The sequence below is a fragment of the Paroedura picta genome, chromosome 5 (genome assembly GCF_049243985.1).
Source record: "Paroedura picta isolate Pp20150507F chromosome 5, Ppicta_v3.0, whole genome shotgun sequence".
In the NCBI taxonomy this organism is placed as follows: Eukaryota; Metazoa; Chordata; class Lepidosauria; order Squamata; family Gekkonidae; genus Paroedura; species Paroedura picta.
In genome coordinates, this window is record NC_135373.1 from 41,487,024 (window position 1) to 41,511,003 (window position 23,980).

General features: G+C 46.3%; 1 protein-coding gene across 2 annotated transcripts in view; it reads right to left on the reverse strand.

Moving 5' to 3' along the window:
* The window catches only part of CSMD2 (CUB and Sushi multiple domains 2), a 644,506-nt gene that overhangs the window by 222,844 nt on the left and 397,682 nt on the right, over positions 1 to 23,980 (reverse strand). For both annotated transcript variants that reach the window (XM_077337490.1, XM_077337489.1), the window contains one exon: positions 14,523 to 14,705. In XM_077337490.1, the coding sequence (XP_077193605.1) occupies positions 14,523 to 14,705 (183 nt within the window). The remainder of the gene's footprint in view (positions 1 to 14,522; positions 14,706 to 23,980) is intronic.

The window sequence follows — 23,980 nt, forward strand, 5'->3', positions numbered from 1 at the left end:
GGAGGGAAGGAAGGAAGGAAGGAAGGAAGGAAGGAAGGAAGGAAGGAAGGAAGGAAGGAAGATGAAATGTCCAGTGCCCCCCCCCAGCTCCCGCTGCCCGCCCCCGGCTCCCAGGCTTCCCCGTGGCCTGGCAAGCACACCTGCTGCCTTGGTGGCTTGCCGAGCCGTGGGGAAACTTGCCACCCCCCCAGCTTCCGTGCGGGCCTTGGAGCTCCGAGGCCTGCACGGAAGGCTCGACCGCCTGGCTGGATACATGGTGTGTCCACAGGCAGGGATGTAATGGGAGCAGGGTGTGTGCATGGGTCAGGAGGTGCTGCACACCTCCCGACTTGTCAGTCCCAGGGCAAGGGGCCAATCTGGGATTTCAATCCCGGACTCGGCCCACCTCAACCCGCCATACTCTTTTATTTATACTGCGAAGTGTGGTATACGGTTAAGGAAGACAGACTTCCATTTTTCAAGTGTGATGTTCTGACAATGTGCCATGCAAACAACACAATAGAGGACTAAGAGCAGTAAGCTCACCTGACAGCAAGCATATCCTTCCTCTCCACCAATGCTCAGACCTCCCAAAAGGCCAACTGTAACTTTTGTCTTTAGGCATAATCCAAAGTAATTGTAGTTCATGGGCAACTAGAGAGCCACAGTTTGGCCACCCCTGACGAATGCCATGGCCCAACCCTCTTTGATATCACTTGGTGATAGAAAACACCAGCATGAGTAGATATTTGCCCCTAAGAATTACCTGCTTTCCCCGCCTACCTCTAGGATGAGAGCAGCTCCAACAATGGCAAGCAGGGACCTCAAAGTCTGCCCTGCCTGCTGTGACATAAAGTATATCCAGTTTTCACCACCCCTTCTAATACAACATCTCCCCACTGCTACTTTCTTTGCCCTCTCCTCCCAAATCAGGCTATTTTGGATCAGTAGAAATAAGAGTGTTTCCCAATTAGGGAGCTACTCCCGGAACTTGGCACAAATCACCTTCTCTTCTTCTGCCAATGGAAAACTGTTCAGTTGGAATAGATGCTGCCATGCCCGGGCCAAACCACCTTAGGGACCCAAATCCTTGGTTTCCAACTATGTGGGGCAAAAACACGCATGTTTCCCCGCCTGCCCTATACAGATATACACACCTGCCTCCATCCCTGAATGGTCCCCATGAAATGTTTTGCACCTCCTCTGCGGCAGGCAGTTTATTGTTCAGGCAAGCAGCACATGTAACTCAGCTTAAGAGGATTTGGGGTAAGCCGCAGGGGGTTAATCTACACATTGCTTTTGTGGTTTGCTCCTGAAGTCCCAGCTAGAATGCACAATGCCTTAAAAAAAAAAAACCATGCCTTCAGCACTCTTCAATCTTGCTGAGCTCAGCAGATATGCCAGCATCTACTTTTCGCCAACAGATTTCATGTTTGGAGGGAACAGTACATGGGTCAGGTCCTTCCTAGGGGGTGTGCAATTTTTTTTTTAAAGATAGAAAGAAAAAAACAGGCATTTTTCAGGTTGGGATATATTGAACATAAAAAATACCATTATTTCCCAATATGCCCCAATCTCAATACTGGTATGGTAAGGTAAAGGTATCCCCTGTGCAAGCACCAAGTCATGTCTGACCCTTGGGGTGACGCCTTCTAGCGTTTTCTTGGCAGACTCAATACAGGGTGGTTTGCCATTCCCTTCTCCAGTCATTACCATTTACCTCCCCAGCAAGCTGGGTACCCATTTTACCGACGAAGGATGGAAGGCTGAGTTAACCTTCAGCCGGCTGCTGGGATTGAACTCCCAGCCTCATGGGCAGACAGCTTCAGACAGCATGACTGCTGCCTTACCGCTCTGCGCCACAAGAGGCTCTATACTGGTATGGTATTTTGATTCAAATTTTTTTCAGAAATCTCAATAAATAAATACGTTAATAAATAAATGGCTCCAATATACCCTACGGGGACAATTATTTTTTTCTATGGGCCCCAAAGAAGTTGCCCCATACTCTGTTGTCTCCAATGGAAGGGGGGGCATTTCAGAATCACACAGAGCTGGAAGAGATCACAAAGGGCCATCCAGTCCATCCCCCAACCTACTCAGAGACTTAAAAATCACACCCTCCTGACAGGGACTCACCCAAGCATCTCATGGGCATCTCCAAGGCACAAGTTTATGTGGAAGGTGTTTAAAGGGACTACATTTCCTTTAAACACCCTTTCACTTTGGGCATCCAGTGGTCCTGAAAACTCCTGAATATTATGGGAATTTTAGGAACTTGGTTATTTTGAATAGTCAGGGGGGAAATAATCTAAATCTAGCTGAAAGAATAGCCAAAAAATACCAATGATGTATTATTCACCTTGGATATGGCTGAATGCATATCCCTAGTCTTTTCCAGATCTCACCCTAACATGTTCACTCTGGGGTGGATCCAAGCACCCTCCAGGGAGCCTTCTTCTAATCCAACAAGGCTTCCTCTAGCTCAGTGGTTCTCAACTTTCCTGATGCCGCGATCCTTTAATACAATTCCTCATGTTGTGGTGACCCCCAACCATAAAATTATGCACGTGCTCTTTCACAGGAATTAAATCAAAACTGGCGTGAAGATCCATTGTTCAGGATTGTATGTAAATTGTTTTTCCCCCGGGGTTTCTCAGTTCAGTTCCGCCTCTTGTCCCACCATGCCGATCTTGCTCTTTTCCAGTGTTCCTGACAGAGGAAAGATCTATCTCGATCTACCCCACAAGGCTGTTGTGTGGACGGCACCACCCCCCCCCCCGGGCCAAGCTGCTTGCCCTATCGCAACCCCCGTGAAAGGGTCGTTCAACCCCCAAAGGGGTCTCAACCCCCAGGTTGAGAACCACTGCGCTAAGCTAAGAGGCCGGTCCTCCAGCAGAAGAGATGGTTAAGTTGGAGCAAGATTTTTTAGGATGGAGGAAGGCTTCAAACTTCTGAATGGAGTGGAAAGAGAGGGGCAGGCCGTTGAATTCACTGATTAATTCTTTACTTCGTGGTTCTGTTGAAGGGAAATGAGATCCAAATTATATTGTCCCAGTTTTCTCATTGTGCTTTTTTCTTTCTTTTTGGTGCAAAATATAAAGCAATTTTTAGAAAGGGAAAACAAGCAAACAAGCACCAGACAGTCACTGGCTAAGACTATAAAGAGGTAAGAACTTCTCTCTTCACTAATAAAAGTTTCAGGTTCCATTGCTTCAGCTTCTGAAACAAGCAAAACATTGGGGGGAAACCCCATGCAGCCAAGCCTCTTGTTCGGTGTGGGCCGGAGTCCTCAGATATTCAATTGCCCCTGTTGAGAAGGAAATTTAGGAAGCATTATAGGCGAGGAGGAGGGAAGAAGTTGTGCTAATGAGCAGATGATGAAAGGCACTGGCTTCAAATGTTCCTAAATGGTGACGGTTGTTAATAAAGGGCTGACTGCAAAGGAGCATCTGCTGCTCACCCAGGAACCTGGAAATGTCACAGCGGAGCTAGTTACTGAGCAGTTTTCCCCGAGTTGAAGAGATAAGCAGGACCTGAAGGGTGACCACGGAGCCTTGGGAAAACAATTTCTGCAGAATGCTTGGAACATATGTGCTCAGGAGGTCTCTAATAGGAGCTGATACAGCTGATTTTTCCCCATTCCCACAGAAAACAACAACATGCATTTGCTGATTTGGATAAGCCACCTGAACAGGCTTGGTGTAGGGATTAAGAGCAGTGGCCTCTAATCTGGAGACCTGGGCCTATTCTGCACACAATAGTTAAAGCACTTTCAACGCACTTTAGAAATAGATTTCCCTGTTCCGCACAGGAAAATCCAGCTGCCAAAGCACATTGAAAGTGTATTATCCTATGTGTGCGGAATGGGCCCAGAGTTCAATTCCCCACTCCCACGCATGAAGCCCTGCTAGGTGACCTCGGAGTGGGCATGGTTCTCAGAGCTCTCTCAGACCTACCTACCTTACAGGGTAACTGGGGAGAGGAAGGGTTGGTGATCGTAAGCCACTTTGAGACTCCTTCGGGTAGTAAAAACACAGCGTACAAAACCAGCTCTTCTCTTAAAAGCTGCCCTGAGCCTTCATGGAAAGGTGGCATATAACTTGGATTATAAAAAAAAATAAATAAAGCCCCAGGTCTCTCTCACAAACACACACACACAGGCACACACAAAGGCACAGACACAGACAGACAGACACACACACGCTTAACTGTGCAAGGTGTTGTACACTAGGATTCAAACATGCATGCAATGTTTTCAGGTCTACATTCCTTCCTGATACTGTTTTTGGTTCTGAATGGGGGACACAATGTGCAAGTGAAATGCTACTGTTCACAGAACTTCCTTTGCTTGCTCTTTATACACACACAGGGTTTGCTATTCCCCCATGGGTGGGCAAGCTCTCCTGCCCCCTGATGCGGGACCAACTGGAGGAAGGTTCATCGGGGAGGTAGGAGGTTGCATGAAGCCTGCAGTCACATCTGCTCACAAACCCACGTGTGATGTAAGTACATTGGTGATGCTCTTGCCAACCACGAAATCGCCAGCTTTTGGGGACAGCAAGGGAACTGCCTAATGAGTTTGTCATATCCGAGGTTTTGGAAGGATGTTCTGCAATTTCAACCATTGCCTTGACCCTACACCTCCCAGGGATGCCAGCATGCCATAAAACATCTCTAACACGCGGACACACTTTGGTCTACTGTTAGTATTTATACCCTGCTTTTCACAACCTGAAAGAGACTCAAAGCAGCTTACAATCGCCTTCCCTTCCTCTCCCCACAATAGTCATCCTGTGAGGTAGGCAACAGAACTGCTTTGTGAGAACAGCATTATCAGGACTGTGATGAGCCCAAAGTCACCCAGCTGGCTGCATGTGTGGGGAATCAAACCTGGCTGGCCAGATTAGAAGCTGCCGCTCTTAACCACTGCACCAAACCATGTCTATCTAGCACAACTGTCTCTTGCAATACAAGTTTTCAGGTATTTCTGTTACAGCATACGGCAAACCCTTTACCAAAACAACCAAAGAAATATTTTGCCTCCGATCACACTAATTTTTCCAAATTGCCATTCTAGGCTTCCATTAGGCGTTGCGCACTGCAGGCAGAAAAGAAGTCAAAAAGGAAAGTAATGACCAATTGACAGGTTAATTCGGAGCTAAATGTAAAACTCATCAGAGTTAACAGGAAATTATATGGTGACTCTGGAAATGCCGCTAGGAGAAAGCCATCGATCACAGTTTGAATTCTTATCTTATAATCCTGAATGTACACGTGGGGCGGTGCGGACAAATGGCTAACCATTCATAAAGCAGCCCATTTACGGTAGGGAGCGGGGATAATTCAGCAGGTATAATAAGGCAATATGGGATTAACAAGAAAGAGTAATTATTGCTGAGGGCTGCAAAATTAACGTGCGCGGAAGAAGCTATTTAAGAGCACAGGAGGGTCTTACAGGAGGATTAGCAGATAGGCTGGACTTCCAAAGGAGAAGAAAACTTTTGTGACGGCTGAACTGGATCGTTGCAGAATCAAACCTAACAGTTCCAAAACTAAGGAATGCCAGTGTTACTCCCGCATGGTATTATTTAAGAAGAAATTACCTTCCTGAGTCAATCATGTCATCCTCAGGTTTCTGTTGTGAGCAAAACTCTAGATTGACAACTACGTAAGGACACAAGATGGCTGTTGGTCTCAACTTGTAAAGACTATCAGAAAATGGAGTTGTTTCTGGCAGAAATGGGGTGTCCCAAGCTTTAGGTATCCTCCCGCCCCCCCATCTATGGACAATACTGCAGAAACACAGGTTTAGCTATCCTTATCCATTGTTGTTCCTCTATATATTTGTGAAACAGCCTAGGGGGTGGTATGTGTCTGGCTGTCCAAGTTGGAATAGGGCTAATCAGGGTGCAGCCAGCTTTGCTCTGATTGGCTCTGCCCCTGCTGCTTCTGCCCTCCGTCCCTGGACTCTAGCCTCTTTGCTGTCAGTGCCTGGAGCTAGCAGCAGGTAAGGGGAGAGGCCCTGGGCAAAGGGTCATGGTGGAGGGCTTGCTAACGAGGGCCTCTTGGCCTGCTAGGCTGGGCCTGCTGATGAGGGCCTCCCAGCCTGCTGACTGCTCGTTAAGGACTGCTAAGGAGCTGACTAGCTGACTGCTAAGGAGCTCTGTCCCGGCCCTGCTAACGAGCGGCCCACCCACAGCACTTGATCTGGCTGAGAGCTGCCGCCCAAGGCCACCTTAAGCTGCCTGGCCAGGGGCCAGTGGAGGGGACCCTTTCAAGGCCTGTTCTTAGGAATGGGCTTTGAAGCTAGTAACCATATAAAATAACTTGTCGCTGCAGAGACTGGACACAGCATGCAGTGAAATCTCCTGCTGGGGGTCAAGCAATTCTGAACCCTTTATCCCCTCTTGTTTCTGCCATCTTTGTCTTGAAATGCAAAATTATTCAAGAACCAGAGTTGTGGCAACAGAACAAATTCTGCATGTTCAACCAATTCATCCAATCCAACATAACATCACACACTGGGGCAAATCACTGCACGGACAAGAACTTCAAAACTGCCATATTTCTTCTAAACGATGGTAGTCTGAAACTGAAAACAGTAAATTTGGGTTTTGCTGTATGATTATCCCATGATATAGGAACTTGAAACACTTCATTTAGGTCACTGGAATGCCCCTGTCACCGAACAATCTACACATATGTCGGAATGGTTCATGAATGATAAGAAAGATTGTACAAACAAAATGGCTACATATGGCTAGCTCCAATAACAAGGAACTCAGAGAACGGTATCAGTGAAAGAAGATACTCTGAATTTTAGACATCCTGATGCTCAGATGTTGGCTAACTGTTGCATAGCCGTCAACGAAGCCAGTGTGCATAACATTCAACCAGGAGACCAGACCATTATCAAAATACCAGCCATGTGGTTTGGGCAATGAACGTCGGGTCCAAGAAAGCAACCAGTGGAGCATTTCACTGCATCACAGCCGTAACAGGCGGAAACTCTATAGCAAACTACGACGACTGAGTTCCATTACTGCAATTTGTCATCCCACCAGTTTTTTCTTGAATTTCACCCATCCTGAGCTCTTAGTCATCCAAGATCACAATATGTTCCTACGCTCATTGATGCAATTTCTAACGGGTCTTCGTGGTGGCTTATAAAAAATAAACAGCACCATTAATGCCAAGGACAACAATATCATTAAATCGATGGACATAAACCACAAATTAAAAGATACAGCAGATGGTAAACAAACAAATTAAAAGTGCTTGCCCATCCAGCAAACCAAAACACTGCAGAAAGTGCCTCCCTGCGGAAGAAGGTCTACAAGGATGGCGATGGTCCCTCCTCCCATCAGAAGCAACTTTATGACTCTGCCTGAACAAAAGCATTGTATGATGCTGGTTAAGAAGAATGGAGCTCTTTGCATCCAACATCGTGAAAACCATGCACTTGGATCCCTTGCATCTATTCTACTAGTTGTGATGCTTTCCTCTGGTGTCAGGTGCCTTCCTTTGAGCCTCTTCAACCAGGGGCTACTGGCACCAATATCAGTATAAGTCCACAGGGTCTGATCCTTTGCTGGGTATAGTCACATGTGCAAGGGGGTGGGGGAACCACAATGGTGGGGAAATGAAAACTTCACATACATACAAGTTTAGACAAGGGTCTCATAGTTGAACCTAATTAATTTAAATTTAATCAGCACTGAATCTGACAAAACCCCATCTAAATTCCAATTTTGGCAGTCTTGAGATTCACATGGAGAAATCCATCTGGGATCTCGAATGGAACCCTTTTTCCATATCAGTCCCTTCATTAAATGCTTGTGAATTTCTCATGGACACAAATATCTCATATTTCAGAACCACTGGAGAAGACCAACATAACAGGTGTGAGTTAATATTCCAGCCTTCCTATCCCTACTTTATCTCCTTCCATACTGATAAAGCTCACTGGCTTACCAAAATAGCTTAGCATGTCAAAGAGAAATTGTTTCCAACGATGCACCCAATCAATGCACACTCCAAAATGCTTCCCGTTCTCCATCCAGCAGACAGTAGTGAAAAACACACACGGGTGAGAAAGGTTGCCAGAGCAGGTTGCAAGGTATGGTAGAGAAAGACCCATGAAAGCTACTTCCTCATGATCAAGCCCTCCAAGAGAAATTCTGGATTCCCCAAGGCTTGTTTGCCCACTTTGCAGCACTGAACAAATCCAACAGTTTCTCTTTGGCGTTGTTTGTGATACTGGAAGAGATCTCTTTAGTTATGCAGTGCAATGGTCCAGGATGAGTGGGCACACACCCTGGTTCAATGAGCTACACCAATAAACCTGGCCATAGGTGTGCATGTGATTTCTGGCTTGTAACCCAGCTACTGGTTGACTTCTAATTGATACCCAGAAGAGACTTTGTGCATTCAATAGGTACAACTGGAATCTGGTCAAAAGGATCAAAAAAGTGGAATTAGGAAGGGGTGCCCTTCCTCCTCTTAAAGTTGCACCCTGTTCTGGCGAACACATACAAGATTTTCAAACAGCTTCTGTGTGCCCAATGGCCACTTTCATTACAAAGTTACGTCCTCTTTTTAAATCTTTAAATCATATCTCCTGTTGATTTTATCTTGTTGATGGACTGTTATATTGCTTTTGACTCAGCTACCTTGCCTCCAAGGAGATATGGTATGATCTGAATATTTCACACAATCTCCCCATCCTTTCATTGGTCTCAGCCCATTTCACTCACCGGGAAGTATTATCCATCCTACCCCACCCCTTTTCTAGCTCAGCACAAGGCTTGCCTAGGACAATATGAGAAACATGGCAAGCTACAAGTCTGCTTTGGTGGCGAGAGAGGTCTAGAAATTCAAATAAATACATGTCTGTATCCCCTCTCTCCCCTATGTTATGCACTGTCATGGGGATGGCTCCTGCCCATCCTGCCACTATATCCCATCCTTACTTTCAGTTCAGCTTGAACCTTCCTCCAATCTAAGAAACCTCCCTCTAAATTAAGTGGCTCATCCATTGGAGGTTGGCTGTGTCCACCATTGATGGTTGGGCACACAGTGCAATACCGCCACACATTGTGTCTATATACCCACACTATACACACACACGATGAAAAGATACCAAGAGATACCAGACCAGTGGCCAATTTATGGGCTTTTGTCAAATGCCACAACCGACGGGCTCTACCCTCACGAGAAAAGCTCAAAAGCAATGTGAACTCTATGGTAAAGAGCAATAAAATGAATCTTGGAGGCTGGAGTTCACCAAACAGGGAAATTCATCCCAATCGTCCAGCTATTTAAATCTAAAAGCTATATTTCAAACTGAGAATAGCTATTCCCTATAAGAAATGTCACTTTAAACTATATTTACAAGTTCAAACAAACACAAAACCCCAGCTGTGGCAAGAAAAATAATGAGAACAATATGAAAGGAATTTAAAATGGGGGTGGGAACCTCTCTGAAAACATAAATCAAATACAACAAAGAACTTTTACTTGCAATGGTTGTTTTCTATTTGCCGGGAGTTTTCATGTAGGGGAAGATGCATAAATATGATTTCCATCTACAGTCTAAAGCAGTACAGCACAATTGTGTTCTTCTCTTCCACTTAAAGAAACCCTTTCAAACTTGACCCTCATACGGTTTTGGAAGGGCTCCTGCTATTTTCCCCGTTATTGATTTTATGTTGTATGATGATATGATTATGATATTATGTTGACAATTCAAGGAATCCCCTTAGCTTGAATCCATATGGTTCTTCTGCAGTTTCCCCCCCCTCAAAGTACATCAGTAATGCAAAAGGGAGGAGGAGAAGACAAAAAGGAACTGGAAGCATTAGTAAGCCATGAGTATTTATGCCCCATATACGCCGAGATGTTTACAACTATCTTTCCAAACTTGGAGTGAGTTCCAGGCCATAAAGAAGCCAGGAGTTCACTCAGAGAATATAGGATACTCAAGAATGACAAGGAAGATTGCAAGAGTCTCAAAGTCCTGAGTAGTCATCTCAACTATTCTGTCATGGAGCCTCTCTCTTGCTCTTAGTTGCAGGCTTGAGAGGGAAAAATCCTAAATCTAATTAGCAATCCCCGAGGACAAGGCTTGGGAAAGCCAAGCAGACACCTGAAAGTCTAAAAACAAACATAACATGCATGGTGCACACCTCTTGTTCCCCATGCACAGCCATGGCTTTATTTGCATGCCATACAATTAACATTTCCATTACCCGGCTCACAATCCCCTATCTATTTCGACAAATTATTACAAGCCATTACTGAGTTCTACCAACAGACCTTCAGACAACCTGCACAAACAATGAGACGGTGTTCTAATGTAGCTGTACAGCATGTAATTTCCTGCTGGGCAGAATCAAAACACCTGCTTCCTTTGTGAATGACATTCATTTTACTGCTCATCTTGATCAGGTGTTTGCATTGCCTTGCTTCAGAGCCAATTTTTAAATGGCCAGAATATATCCCAGGGTCTTGTGGAACCCGATCCACCCCACCACTCGATGTGCCCCGACAGAATCATTCTAAAGAGTCACCTATAGATTAAATATTGTTATTTTCAGAGAAGTTGTTCAATAATGGTTTGGAAGGACTCTTGAACATCTGCCACGGAACCCTTATACACTGCAAAGAATTCTATGGTATGTTCTAAGAAATTTATGGCTGGGTACTGTAGATTCACTCTGTGAATGCCAGCATTATGCGAGGGGAAAGTGCTGTCCTTTCTGGCAGGGCTGGTTTATCTATGTACCGCATGGTAAAGGCACCGTGCTTTCAGGGGCCCCACGTGGTGTCTCTCACCCCCCCTCCCATGGATCAGGGCCGTGGCCTCTCTCCTCCACCCTTTTCCCTCTTTAAGGACACTTGGAGTAATACTCTTTTCCACGGGGCAAGGACAACCCTCTGCCCCCAGTCTGGCTTCTCCTGCCACAAATGTACTCTGCTAAAAGGTAAAGGTAAAGGTATCCCCTGTGCAAGTACCGGGTCATGTCTGACCCTTGGGGTGACGGCCTCTAGTGTTTCATAGCAGACTCAATATGGGGTGGTTTGCCATTCCCTTCCCCAGTCATTACCGTTTACTCCCCAGCAAGCTGGGTCCTCATTTTACCGACCTCGGATGGATGGAAGGCTGGTGCTACGGTCCCTGTGAATCCTTAAACCACTTCTGCTTCCTGGAAATGATCTGTGGCATCCCACTTACAGCTCATTCGTAAGAGTAATGGTTGGGTCTACCGGACCTGATCTATGCTCCATCCGAGGAGATCGTGCAGCCTAGTATACGCTGAATCCTCCCAACAAATGACTATTGCAGTAATTGAGGACAAGTTGTGTTTCTGGGAAGCTCATTTATTTTTTTTTAAATGAGGTCGTTTTCCCCCACCCATAATGTTTAAATTGGGGGGGCGGGGGCAGTGGAGAACTCCAGATAAAGCTCTGAGGAATTCTGCAACTCTGTATGAAAACTATGTCTGCAAGGATTGCTCATGGCAGACCCCGGAACTTGACTGACTGAGAATTAAGGGACTCCAAACATATTTCAGTGTTGAGGCAACCACATGGTTACTTAATTAAGCAATTATGAAGATGAATCTCTACATTAATGGAAGGAAGTGTCCATGTGACAGATGCTTACAATGATCCCTGAGCAGATAGCAGTAAAGCACAAAGCATTACGGTGGAAAGCAAAACGCATCAATAATGTTAGGATGTGTCTCACATCTGCTCCAGACACCTGACATTCATGGAAAACGTGGAATCCCTCTTGAGTCTGAGATCACTACTACAGAAGGTACACATTCCCTGACTAACAAGGGAGTAGGTTTTAGAACCCAAATATTAAAAGGAAAGGTATCCCCTGTGCAAACACCGAGTCATGTCTGACCCTTGGGGTGACGCCCTCTAGCATTTTCTTGTAAGACTCAATACGGGGTGGTTTGCCATTCCCTTCCCCAGTCATTACCGTTTACCCCCCAGCAAGCTGGGTCCTCATTTTACCGACCTTGGAAGGATGGAAGGCTGAGTCAACCTTGAGCCGGCTGCTGGGATCGAACGCCCAGCCTCATGGGCAAAGCTTTCAGACTGCATGTCTGCTGCCTTACCACTCTGCGCCACAAGAGGCTCTTACGGAAATATTACTTAGGTTCAAACATTATGCAATCAGTTCTCAAAAGGGTCATGGATGAGGAAGATGGGAGAACCTAGAAGCCTAGATACACATGGCACATGCCATATCAAAAGCGGCCCTGTGTAAACCAGGCTCTTGAGGATTCTAAATGTCCCCCAGGAACAGGCAGATCCCAGACAGTCCCAGACAATCAGAAGGAAATGGGAGCCCCAGCCTGCCTTTCTCCATCTATTCTTTAATCTCTGAATAACTCATCTGTAAATTAGTGACTCCTTTTAGCCAAGCAAGACCTGATTGTTGCTCGTGGTAAAGGGAAGGAGAAGCAAAGGCTGTTAAGTAGAAAACGAGAGAAGACAGGCAAATTTAAACAAGAGAGGAATGCAGATTGGGTGCCGGGGGGTCTGGTACAGCTGTTGGTTTGTTTGTCATCCGCTCTAGTTTTCTCTGCCTGTTTCTGGGGGAGCTTCAGAATCCTCAAGAGTAGGAGAATGGCTTCCACAGGACCACTTTCCACGTGATGGGTTGGATCCTGTGGTTTACTTCCACACGCACATGGGTCTTTGCTAAAGTGCTAAAACGATCCTTCACTAATCCTTGCACTAAGGGAAAGTGATGGTATCCCCATTGTTGTTCCTGCATGCACAAGTCACAACACAAGGAACTTGTTCCGATAAGATTTTGAAATTCAATGAACCTGTGCAAAGCATCGATTGCACATTCCACCACTCCACATGCCCAGCTTTGTCATGAACAATTATACTAAAGAGATATGTATTGCTGCAGCTATTCTGCTACCGCTTGCACCAATGGGACCGTGCTAAGTACATTTCCTTTCCGCTGGCACACCAATGGATCCAGTCCAACAAGAGTAACGTGTAGCCAGGCTAAGTAGATGGTTCAGTTATTTGGCAGCCACCAAGTAACTTCCTACAGTGATGGGGGTAGAGGGGTTCATGTAGAGGCAGGGCTGGTGTCAGCATACCCTGAAATGGGCAACTGCCAGAGGCCATGGATGCTGGCAGGGTCCACTGCTGCTGACCCCCCTGAGGCTTGCAATCACACCTTCTGCTTCCTATTTGTGAATGCTTTGTCCCCTGTGCTGCATGCACTGCCAAACTCTGCAGTGAGTGGTGCACAAAGCATCAGTGTTCCTGGTGGCCATGGCACTGCCAAATCCTAGTTGCATCCACCCTCCCATCAGGAAAGGGCATGCAGGGAGTGTGGGCAACTGTGACTCTAGATGGTGAGAGAGCTTGTGTGTGGGCAGAGGAAGGCTGCACAGGCAGGAGAATCTCAAGGAGAGGTGGACAAGAAAAGGGGACCTAATAGTGGGCATGAAGCAGAGCCCAGACAATCTTCCAAAACTTGCAGCCAGCCCTGTGCAGAGCAGCAGCAGCAGCAGCAGCAGAAGAAGTTGGTTCTTATATGCCGCTTTTCTCTACCCAAAGGAGGCTCAAAGCGGCTTACAGTCCCCTTCCCTTTCCTCTCCCCACAACAGACACCCTGTGAGGTGGGTGAGGCTGACAGAGCCCTGATATCACTGCAGAATCGAACCCGGCATGCCAGATTAGAAGTCTGCGCTCCTAACCACTACACCAAACTGTAGGTGGATAAAACATCTCCCGTACATGGAGATGATAAATGTGGCAGTTGTAATTCGCATGACTACAGAGGCACTAGTCTGCATAGATAGGAATCCCAGTGAATCCCTCCATGTGACTCTCCACTGGGGTGCAAACCAACAGCAATGTGGTAGCGCAGGGGTAGTCAACCTGTGGTCCTCCAGATGTCCATGGACTACAATTCCCATGAGCCCCTGCCAGCAAATGCTGGCAAGGGCTCATGGGAATTGTAGTCCATGGACATCTGGAGGACCACAGGTTGACTACCTCTGTGGTAGTGGAAAGGGCCATCAAGCCACAGCCAATTTATGGATACCCCATGGGGTTTTCCAGGCAAGAGATGTTCAGAGGTGGTTTGCTGTTGTCAACCTCGGCTTAGCAACTCTGGGATTCTTTGGTGGTCGCCCATCCCACTACCAACCAGGGCCAATCTTACTAGCTTTCTCGATCTGATAAGATTGGACTAGCCTGAGCCATCCAACCACAGTACACACTTGCACAAATATTTGCACACAAATAATTGAGCAAGGGCTGCCGAGAATTAAATTATTGAGACAAATGTTTGGTTTGTCAGTGGGTCAGACATGCAGTGGGCATGTTCAATCCTGCCTGTCAGCAATAAAATACAAAAGAATTTCAGAGTTTTGCCCATGTCATTCCAAGACTACACAGCACCCTATTGCCCAGTATACAATTTGGATCATGGTCTTTATTAGTCCTTGCAAATACTTCGCGGCAGTCCCTTCTCTCCGACTTACAAACACAGACTGGTTTCTGAGAGGACCACTGGCTACTCTTTTGACAAGTGATTGTTTTCTGTCCTTTCAGCTCAAATGCGGGCTCGCATTCGAACGTCAACGTGTCCCCGTGGCGAAACGTCGACCCTTCTCGCTTGCCGTAGGCTGGGACTCCTGGATCTCCGCAACCCCCCTGGTCGATTTCTGCAAGAAAGAAAAAGAAAGAGACAAGAACAGACGTGGGGAAGAGACAAAAGGAAACGAGCCAGCCATTCTTATAGCAGAACATGGCAAGAATAACATGCCTCCCTATGGAGCCCTATGACACGCATACGGTTGTAAAAATTGCTAGGGGCGTTCTCAAATGCGTTAAACAAGAGACAAGCATGTGTCCTTGTTTTGTGTGTGTATTCTTTTAAAAATGGCTTCTATAACCTCACAGAGCACCTGTCAGCCCCCACCAGCTGTTTTTGTGCAGAAATACGGTAAAGGTAAAGGTATCCCCTGTGCAAGCACTGGGTCATGTCTGACCCTTGGGGTGACGCCCTCTAGCGTTTTCATGGCAGACGCAATACGGGGTGGTTTGCCAGTGCCTTCCCCAGTCATTACCGTTTACCCCCCAGCAAGCTGGGTACTCATTTTACCGACCTCGGAAGGATGGAAGGCTGAGTCAACCTTGAGCCGGCTGCTGGGATCGAACGCCCAGCCTCATGGGCAAAGCTTTCAGACTGCATGTCTGCTGCCTTACCACTCTTGAACTCCCAGCCTCATGGGCAGAGCTTTCAGACGGCTGCCTTACCATTCTGCGCCACAAGAGGCTCTTCACAAGAAATACGGTATCAAACCTCAGTTCTATTTCTTGTCCCTGGAGGCTCTTTTCTGTGGGATTGGGAGGAGGGATGTGTACCATGGAGAAAGTGACTCTGTGCCTTGTGTGCAATTTTGACCAAGCGACTGACCGCCCAACCAACCAACCACCCTCTCGACTTCCAGATTTCAGTTCACACTAATACCAAGAATAGGAAACCGGTTCTGAAGCAAGGCTATTCAAAGCTGCTGTTTGAAGCATACAAAGCCCGGTCCCGTACCCAGACTGCTAACCTAAATAAATAAAAATAAAGTCTGAGGTGTGGCATCCTCAGCCAACAGTACTGCTCTCCTGTCCCCTGTGGCCGCTGCCCTTTCTTACTTGCTAAGATATGTAAAACAACTCCCTGCTACAGATACTAAAAGGGGTTGTTAAATGTTTTAAAATCACATGTTCATTAAATGTCCCTCGCTCGTATGATTCCGTGCACCTTATTATAAGGTGACCAGATTGTCCCACTTTGGAGGGACATCTGGGGGTACCTGGCAAATTGTACTTATGTTGAAACTAAAATATATTATTACAATACTATTTTTGCATTCTATGTGTTCTATTAATCTTTTGATGCTCCATATAGACCAAATTTTAAATCAAGAACCCCCCCCTCCCCCGCACAATGGTGTTCCGCTTTATCAATGTTAAAATCTGGTCACCTTACCTTATTAACTACCCCAGTCTTTATACATGCAAAGAGCAAGGAGATTGACTTTTATGTTCACCTTAAAGGTATCCAGATATTCAGTCTGAGACACATAATACTTCCTGGGCAGTATTACGGTTCAGGGATGGGATATATATTTCATTTTATGGACACAGCCGTCTGAGGTAAGCTGCCTTTAAAAAGCTACTTTGCTAAGAAAACATTTAGAGGCTCAGAGACCTCTGGAGCATGAAAATCAGTGGGGTGGCGAGAGTAGATAATGTGGAACTGAGCTGAGTTTCCAGGGCTACACTTAACAGGAAGACAGAGTAAGGAAGAAAGAAGAGAGGCCATCTTGCCTCCGTTCTAAACAAATGGCTGTGTGAATTGGCCTTTAAAGATGTCTTTGTTGCTTTCCTCTCCCTCCCATGCCCCAATCTCCAGTTATCTTCACTGGGCCAACCCCACCCAACCTTCCCTTCCCCCACTACCTGCTGCCAACCCCAAACCTGTTTCTCCTCTCTGCCTTGTCCACCTAATGCAGGGGTAGTCAACCTGTGGTCCTCCAGATGTTCATGGACTACAATTCCCATGAGCCCCTGCCAGCAAATGCTGGCAGGGGCTCATGGGAATTGTAGTCCATGGGCATCTGGAAGACCACAGGTTGACTACCCCTGACCTAATGCAAAAGGGTCCACCTCAAGCACCTGCCTTCCTAGCCAGCACCTTGTAACCGCTGACACTAAAGAGAATGTCTAATAGGATCAGCATGGGGAAGACATTAATCCAAGAGTCTGTTGTGTTGCAGGACTGGGATGGAAAACAGGGAAAGGTGGAGGAGGGTGTTGGATCACTGAAGGACTGAAACCAAGATGTTCAAACAATTTTTTAAAAAAATCTGCAGAGATATACAGGCAGAGAGAGAGAGATTAACAATATTTGTAATCCAGGGATCTTATGACAATTTCCACATTACCCATTTAAACCAGATGTTATTTCTTCTTGGCCTGATTTCAAGTAAAGTGATACAGCAAATTTCCTTCCAATAATGAGCTGTCTGTGAAACACTATGGTGATTTCAAACAGTGCTGCTTTTCCCCTCCACCCTTCGTGCCGTGCAATCTCCCTCCGAGTTTTTTTTTTTAACATCCTCCGTTGAGCGCTAAATTGAGGGGGGTTTTGGAACGCCTTGACTTCATTGAGTTGAGCTCAATGAAGTCAAGGCGTCTCAGTGGGGCCGCTATTGCACCGAAGTGCTATATTTGTTTGACGCTAAAAAAAAAGGCCGTGGAAAATTGCCCGGCAAAAAAGGGGGCATGTAGGGGGAGTGGCTTTGTAAGAAGCGCTACGGGCATTTTAAACAGCACACCACCACGATTCAGAAGCACAGCGAAGGGGTACAATAGAGAAGAAAGCGGTTTTCCTCAAAAGCAGCTCAGCCACGCTTTGCTATCCTGATGCAAGCGGTTTTGCATGTACAGGGGAAGAAAAAAACATCCGTTAGCTGCCGGTTACTAAAATGGGTCTGTCTGAAATGACAGAAAAATCCATTAGCAACCAGTTGCTAAAACGGAATACAAAAGCACTTTGAAAATGGCCTGAAACCGCGCTGTTCAATGCATTTCTCAAACCAAAGTGACAGCAGCTTTTTAAAAAATTTTCTGCAGATATACAGCCAGAAAGAGAGAGAGAGAGATTAACAACATCTGGAATCCGAGAATACTCTGCGTGTGCAATTTCCCCCCTCCTCCCCATTATCTGCTTCCACACCATTTCATTTCTAAAGGATTCCGCTCTCCCTGTTGCTAATAGCAGTAGGATGCCCTCCCTTGAATGCCTTATTCACGGCTTTGGTGCTATTAATCTAGGTTGCTTTCTTCTCATCCACCACTTTCTCCAGCTTTCTTTTTTATCATCTGTCTCTGCCTCGCCTTTAATGTTCTTCTCAGCGGTTCAGTTTCTGATGCCAAACTGGAAACTTCTTTTGTGACACTTTTTCTTTGCAGAGGAGATTACATAAACCAAGATTTACATTAATCTATCCAGTAAATTGATGAAGGCAGAACAGCGTCGGGATTCTCTCTCTACTGAACTGTCTCGAGAAAATAAAAACACACACTCACACACGCATTCCAACAGAGGTTGGCTTCTTGCAGCCAAACAAGGTACTGTGAAGGGAACAGAGACAGAAATATCTGACTCCCTCTCTCTCTCTCTCTCTCTCTCTCTCTCTCTCTCTCTCTCTGTGGCCTCTGATGATTTGTAATGTGTGAAGGCCAGAAGCTCAAAGGAAAAAATATTGGCGTTTTCTGATGAACCCCTGCCTCACCATTAAGAACAAACAAAAAAGCCTAGGGCAGGAAGATACTATTGAAAACAATGAAATTGCCAGCAGGAACCAAGTTTGAGCATGTTTTCTATCTTCAGGATATCATTAATGAACATGCTAAGGAAACAATTATGTACTGCAAAGGATTACAGGATTTGTAGGGCACAGGCCACATTTGCCCAGTGCGTTGCAGGCCCGTTGGGATTCCATGCTGACCCCTATGAATTGGGCGCGCAACCTCAGACATGCGCAGCGATCCCCTCTGTGGCTGCACACAAGGGGCAGAGATCGGCCGTTGGGCCCCTGTCCCGGGCCCGCTTTGTCTTTCATTAAAGGACCGTGAGGAACTCAGCTGGAAAGCATGATGCCAGGCGACAAAACTGAGAAGGTTGTCCCCCTCCCCCCCATTCTTCATGCATTATGGCATCCACTGTGGGAAGTACATTCGCTTTTCAAACTGCAGAGAGTGAGAGAGAGTGTCAAAACAACACTTAATAGCTTTATGTAACATAAAGGAAATAAATGCAGTTGTCTACGAATTCAGCGATGAATTTCAGAACAGCAGCTAGGGTTTCCCATCTGGCAGTGGCTATTAATAGCTGCACACCTGAAAAATAAATCTGTTGCGTTTCTTCAACTTTCCCCCCGTAAAGGTATCCTCTGTGCAAGCACGGGGTCATGTCTGACCCTTGGGGTGACGTCCTCTAGCTCTTCCCTAAAACCCCAGCAACCAGCTTCTCAAAAGCAGCCCTCCTTGAGCCCCCCTTCCCTGGAAATCTCATATCAACACTGTGGTGATGACGACAACTGTCTAGAAATTAGCTCAGATGTGTCAAAATTTTCTTCCAGCCGCAGCATAACAGAGGGAACGGCTGTTCTACTCAAAGATTCTTAAGACAGGTAGTTTGGGGAAAGATTTCCAAGGGAGACGCTAGAGAACTGCCACCAGTTAGAGGAACGGGGACTGGATTAGTTTTTAAAGAAAAAACAAACCGGCTTTGTATGCTCATAAAAAATGTCCTACGCAAGAGAGCTTTTTGGCCTGGCAGGAACACAAAAGAAGGCTTTAATGGCATGTCCACTTTAATTACTCATCCTTGCAGCTCTGGGATACAGAAGAATTTGAACTGCAGGTGGAGAGATTAATCCAGCTGGGAAATCATCACCCAAATCCTTGCAAGATCCTACTCACCACAGCCCCCTCCCTAGGGTGACCAGGCTGAGCCTTGCAACCAGGGGGAGGATTGGGGGCGAGGATGCCGCAGGAGTGTGCAACACTGAGGATGTTGCTGCGCCCCTTCTTTGGTGAAAAAAAGTTTCTCCCATTTCCTAGAGCCACCCTATGTCATTGCTGGGTTCACAGAATCATAGAGTTGGAAGGGACCTCATGGGTCATCTAGTCCAACCCCCTACACTGTGCAGGACACTCACATCCCAATCACTCATCTAATGTAACCTGCCACAACTTTGCTTTCACAGAAAAATAGAAGTGACCAGAAGTGACCCGGCAATGCCGGTGATGTTGCTATGTGCGTGTTTAATTCTCTCACTGCTGCTCAGAGCAGCGCCCAGCAAAGAGGACTGCCAGCAGGAGACTTCCCACTACAGGAGGAGGCCTGGCGGTCCTACCCACCCTGTAAAATTATTTATTATTATTAATTAGTTTTAATATACTGCCCCTCTTTGCACACAGGTTTGGGGTAGTTCACAATACTCATTGCATGTAGGTCATCTATAAAAACTATGGTGTTATTAACAGCGTATGATGCTTCTTTGCATCTGCTTGACTTATCAATCCGCCTCCTGGTCTGTCCTATGGAATAAATGCTCTCCTATTCGAGCGCCAACTCAGTGGAGGGAGGCCTGGGGTTGGATGGATTTTATTGGGTTCTGGGTAGATAGTTTATTCTGTACGGCACTTTGGCCAGATAAAATTCGTAAACCAATATTAGGTGGTAGAAAATTCAGAATAAATTACAGTACAAACATTTTGCTGTATGCTATAGCAATACAGAATAGGCTAAACAGTTTTAAAATGTTATAGCTAGCTTGTTCTGACCTCAACCAAAGGCCTGGTGGAAGAAAGCTGTTTTCCGGGCCATTTATGTCAGGGACCAGGTCTTGACTGGCGCTACAGCCGAAAAGGCCCTGGTTGAGGCCAGATGCCCTTCCTTTGGGCCAGGGACCACCAACATGTTGGTATTAGAAGAACTTCTTCTGGGGGTATACTGGGGGAATATGTAAATACGGCATGCAAGCCAGTCACAGACCAGCACCCAAATTCAGTGGCATACTATGGTTACTTTTACTGCAGACTGCATGGTCTTAGAGGGCTGTCTTCTACATTAATGCCCGGTATTTTGAGAACTACAATTCCCAGGATGTACTGGATGGAAGGAAGAACAAAAAGCTGGGCTGTGCTGAACTCAACTATCTCTAGATATAGCTCTTAGCTAGTGAGGGGTGGCTGTTGACCCACGAGCCTGGGATATTCAACTCAAAAGTCCATCCCTGACATCACCATTGCTGGGAGCCTATTGTGCCTTGACTGCCTGCCTAATGGATTCCAACTCCTCAAAGGATAAAAAATGCCCACACTGCAGCATCTTGCTTTCAACTTTGAGGACTCATCCATTTTGCAAAGTATATGCCGAAATGGTATCCTTTCCTCCTACCTCCCAGGAGAGCTTATACGGAGACCTAGATAATTCTGAACATTGCAGCATCTAAGCTGTTTAATTTGGCAGTCTACCTTTGCACGTGCTGTTAGGCTGGCCTTTGCCACTGTAGGGCTGGCATTTGAATATCAGCTGTCTGGGATAATTCACACTGGGAAGAGCCAGTGATACTTCTAAGCACTGGGAGAGAACTGGGAGTCAAAGAGAGTGTGTGTAGTTTGGGAGCATGGTACAGCTCTTCCTGAACCTACCAGAGGTTGGCAGGGCCAGGCCTTTGATGGGGTCCACTGATCAAGAACTCGCATTCTGATCCCAGCTTCTAGTGGAACCCAATTAGGCTAGACACAGAAGGGCTTGTTCCATTCCAGAAGAACAGTTCAAGAGTCAACTGTAGCAGTAAAGAGACTTCTGAGCTAATCTCTTGGCCTCCATGCACCACTCCACATGAGCTGTGCATCTGGTACACTTGTCATGGGAAATGTCCTGGCCCTCCAGATCCAAATGACCAAGAACTGGGGCTGCCAAATCCAAGCTGGGAAATTCCTACACATCTGGGGATGGGATACACCTTGATAAGGTAGGAGGCCATTGAGCTCGCCCTCCAAAGTAGATGTTTCCTCTAGGAGAATTGATCTCTGGGATCTGGAATTCAGATTGAATTCCAAAAGTCCTCTAGTCTAGGCTCCAATCTGACACTGGCAACTCTACCAAGGGCCTCCCCAAGGCTGCAAGTCAGATATCTTTCCTTCAGAAAGACACTGTACCTCTTTCATAAATGCCAGCAAATCAGTGGCAGCCAATACATGCCTCTCCTGAAAGCAATGAAGTGAGTATTTTACTGCTCAGAAGACTGTCCCTGTTGGAAAGGCTCAGGGTGGAATGGCCCAACTGAACACATCCCTTCAGCCTTGTTTGTGTCACCATATTGCTAGCATAGGAGACAAGCCAATCTCCAATTAATTCCGGTGTCAGCCGTCCAACTCCAGATCCTCACACACTATTTTCAGAGACGGGTTATCACTCCCCAGAACTTGAGCTTTCAATATCACGGAGCTAGGGACTCACAAACCATGAACTAATAACTGGCTAGGAAAGAGAGAAAGAGAGTTTGTGCGGCAGATCTTTCCCTCACCCCTGAGCGACTCTAAGCTGAGTCATTTTTAAATATTGCTCAGAGTGACATTTACAGCCAAAGCACTTGGGGAACGCTGGATAAGAATGGTGGAACTATTGAAGGGTGAGATGCCGGATGAAGGCTGCCAGGACACCTTACACATCTGAGATTGGCGATTCTGGCTTCCAGATCAAGAGGAAGTAGTTCAGCAGTGGAATAGGCTGCCTAAGGAGGTGGTGAGCTCCCCCTCACTGGCAGTCTTCAAGCAAAGGTTGGATACACACTTTTCATGGATGCTTTAGGATGCTTTGGGCTGATCCTGCGTTGAGCAGGGGGTTGGACTAGATGGCCTGTGTGGTCCCTTCCAACTCTATGATTCTAGGATTCTATTCTATGATTCTAGGTAACCAAGAGCCCCGGCCTGTCTCATTTTGCAAATTAAGGGCTGCTTGAGAAATGGGAGGGGGAAGTTGAACAAACACAAAGTCCAGATGGCTGGGGCAAAAGTCAGCCCATAACTTGAAATCTTGCCCCCTTTTTAGACTTCACTCCATTAAGTTTTGAAGTCGTTAGGAGGGGTCAATAGCAGTCAGTCAGGAGGAACGACAGAAAGGGAGGGGAGGGGGGAGTTTGGGGAGAGAAGTACATTAAAAATAAACATCCCCTGAATATTCGGCAAACATCCATTACAAAGGTCAGTGAACTCATAGCGCTGTTTCAGCAGACAAGCAAAGGGGAGGGGAAAAAAGAGAAATATATACACTTGGAGAAAACAATTTGTTCTGACCTATTTCTTTTGAAAGTTACACATGGAGAGCATCTGCTAGAGCGGAAGGCCCTGCAGATACGTGCAGCCTTACACCTGATTCAGGGCACAAATTCTGTTTGCTGTACCTGCTGCAAGAAAGCCACCTGATCAAAGAAGGAGGGAGGGGGCAGTGTGCAAACAGGATACATCTGAATGAGCTAAGATTCTGATGCTGGACATGCATGCTTAAGGCTGAAGCCCATCTAAGGCTGGGATTGCTGATGATCCACCCCACCTCACCCCACCCTACCGTCTGCCCCCTTGAACTTACAGGCATGCTGGCACCAGTTCTAAAAGATCTACATTGGCATATTTTGTTTCCAGACTGAATTCCAGCTTTCAAAAGATTCTCACCTCCCTATTCGGACCAAACCTCTGAAAAACGACCTTCTCTCTCAGGCTCTTCCCTGCATTGTGACTTCTTCTGACAGGCACATACCCCATTAAGGTATGTGTCAGCCTGGTCCATCTAAAAAGGAGCATCCTACAAAGGGAAATTTACCTGCTGTCCTCCTTTCTGGCCTTTACATCGAGTGCCAGCTTTCCCCAGGCATATTTTAATAAAATTCTCTTTGGATCTAGAAATTCTTGTCTATAAATCCTTGCCATTATTTATTTGGGCGGTTCTTGTATTTGGGCGGTTCTTCTTATATGGTGAGCTCTTATCGCTTTTCTTGTTCATTCTGCTTTAATTCTGTATTTTGTTGAGAAGTGGATCCAGAAAAATGATCCGCCTATCATTGTGAAGCAGAATTCTCCAGTTGTTGGATTGTTCACCCGCTAACCAGGAATGTGGCCTGGGTTTAGACCATCGTGAGACAGGCTAGTTTACCCTACCTACGAGAGATCCAGAGTGGTATAGTGGCTAAAGAGTGGTGGACTCTAATCTGGAGAACTGGGTTTGATCCCCCACTCCTCCACATGCAGTTGGCTGGGTGACCTTGGGCTAGTCACAGTTCTCTAAGTGCCCTTAGAGTTCTCTCAATGTCTCTTGTGGGGAGAGGAAGGGAAAGGTGTTTGTAAACTGTTTGGGGACCCCTTT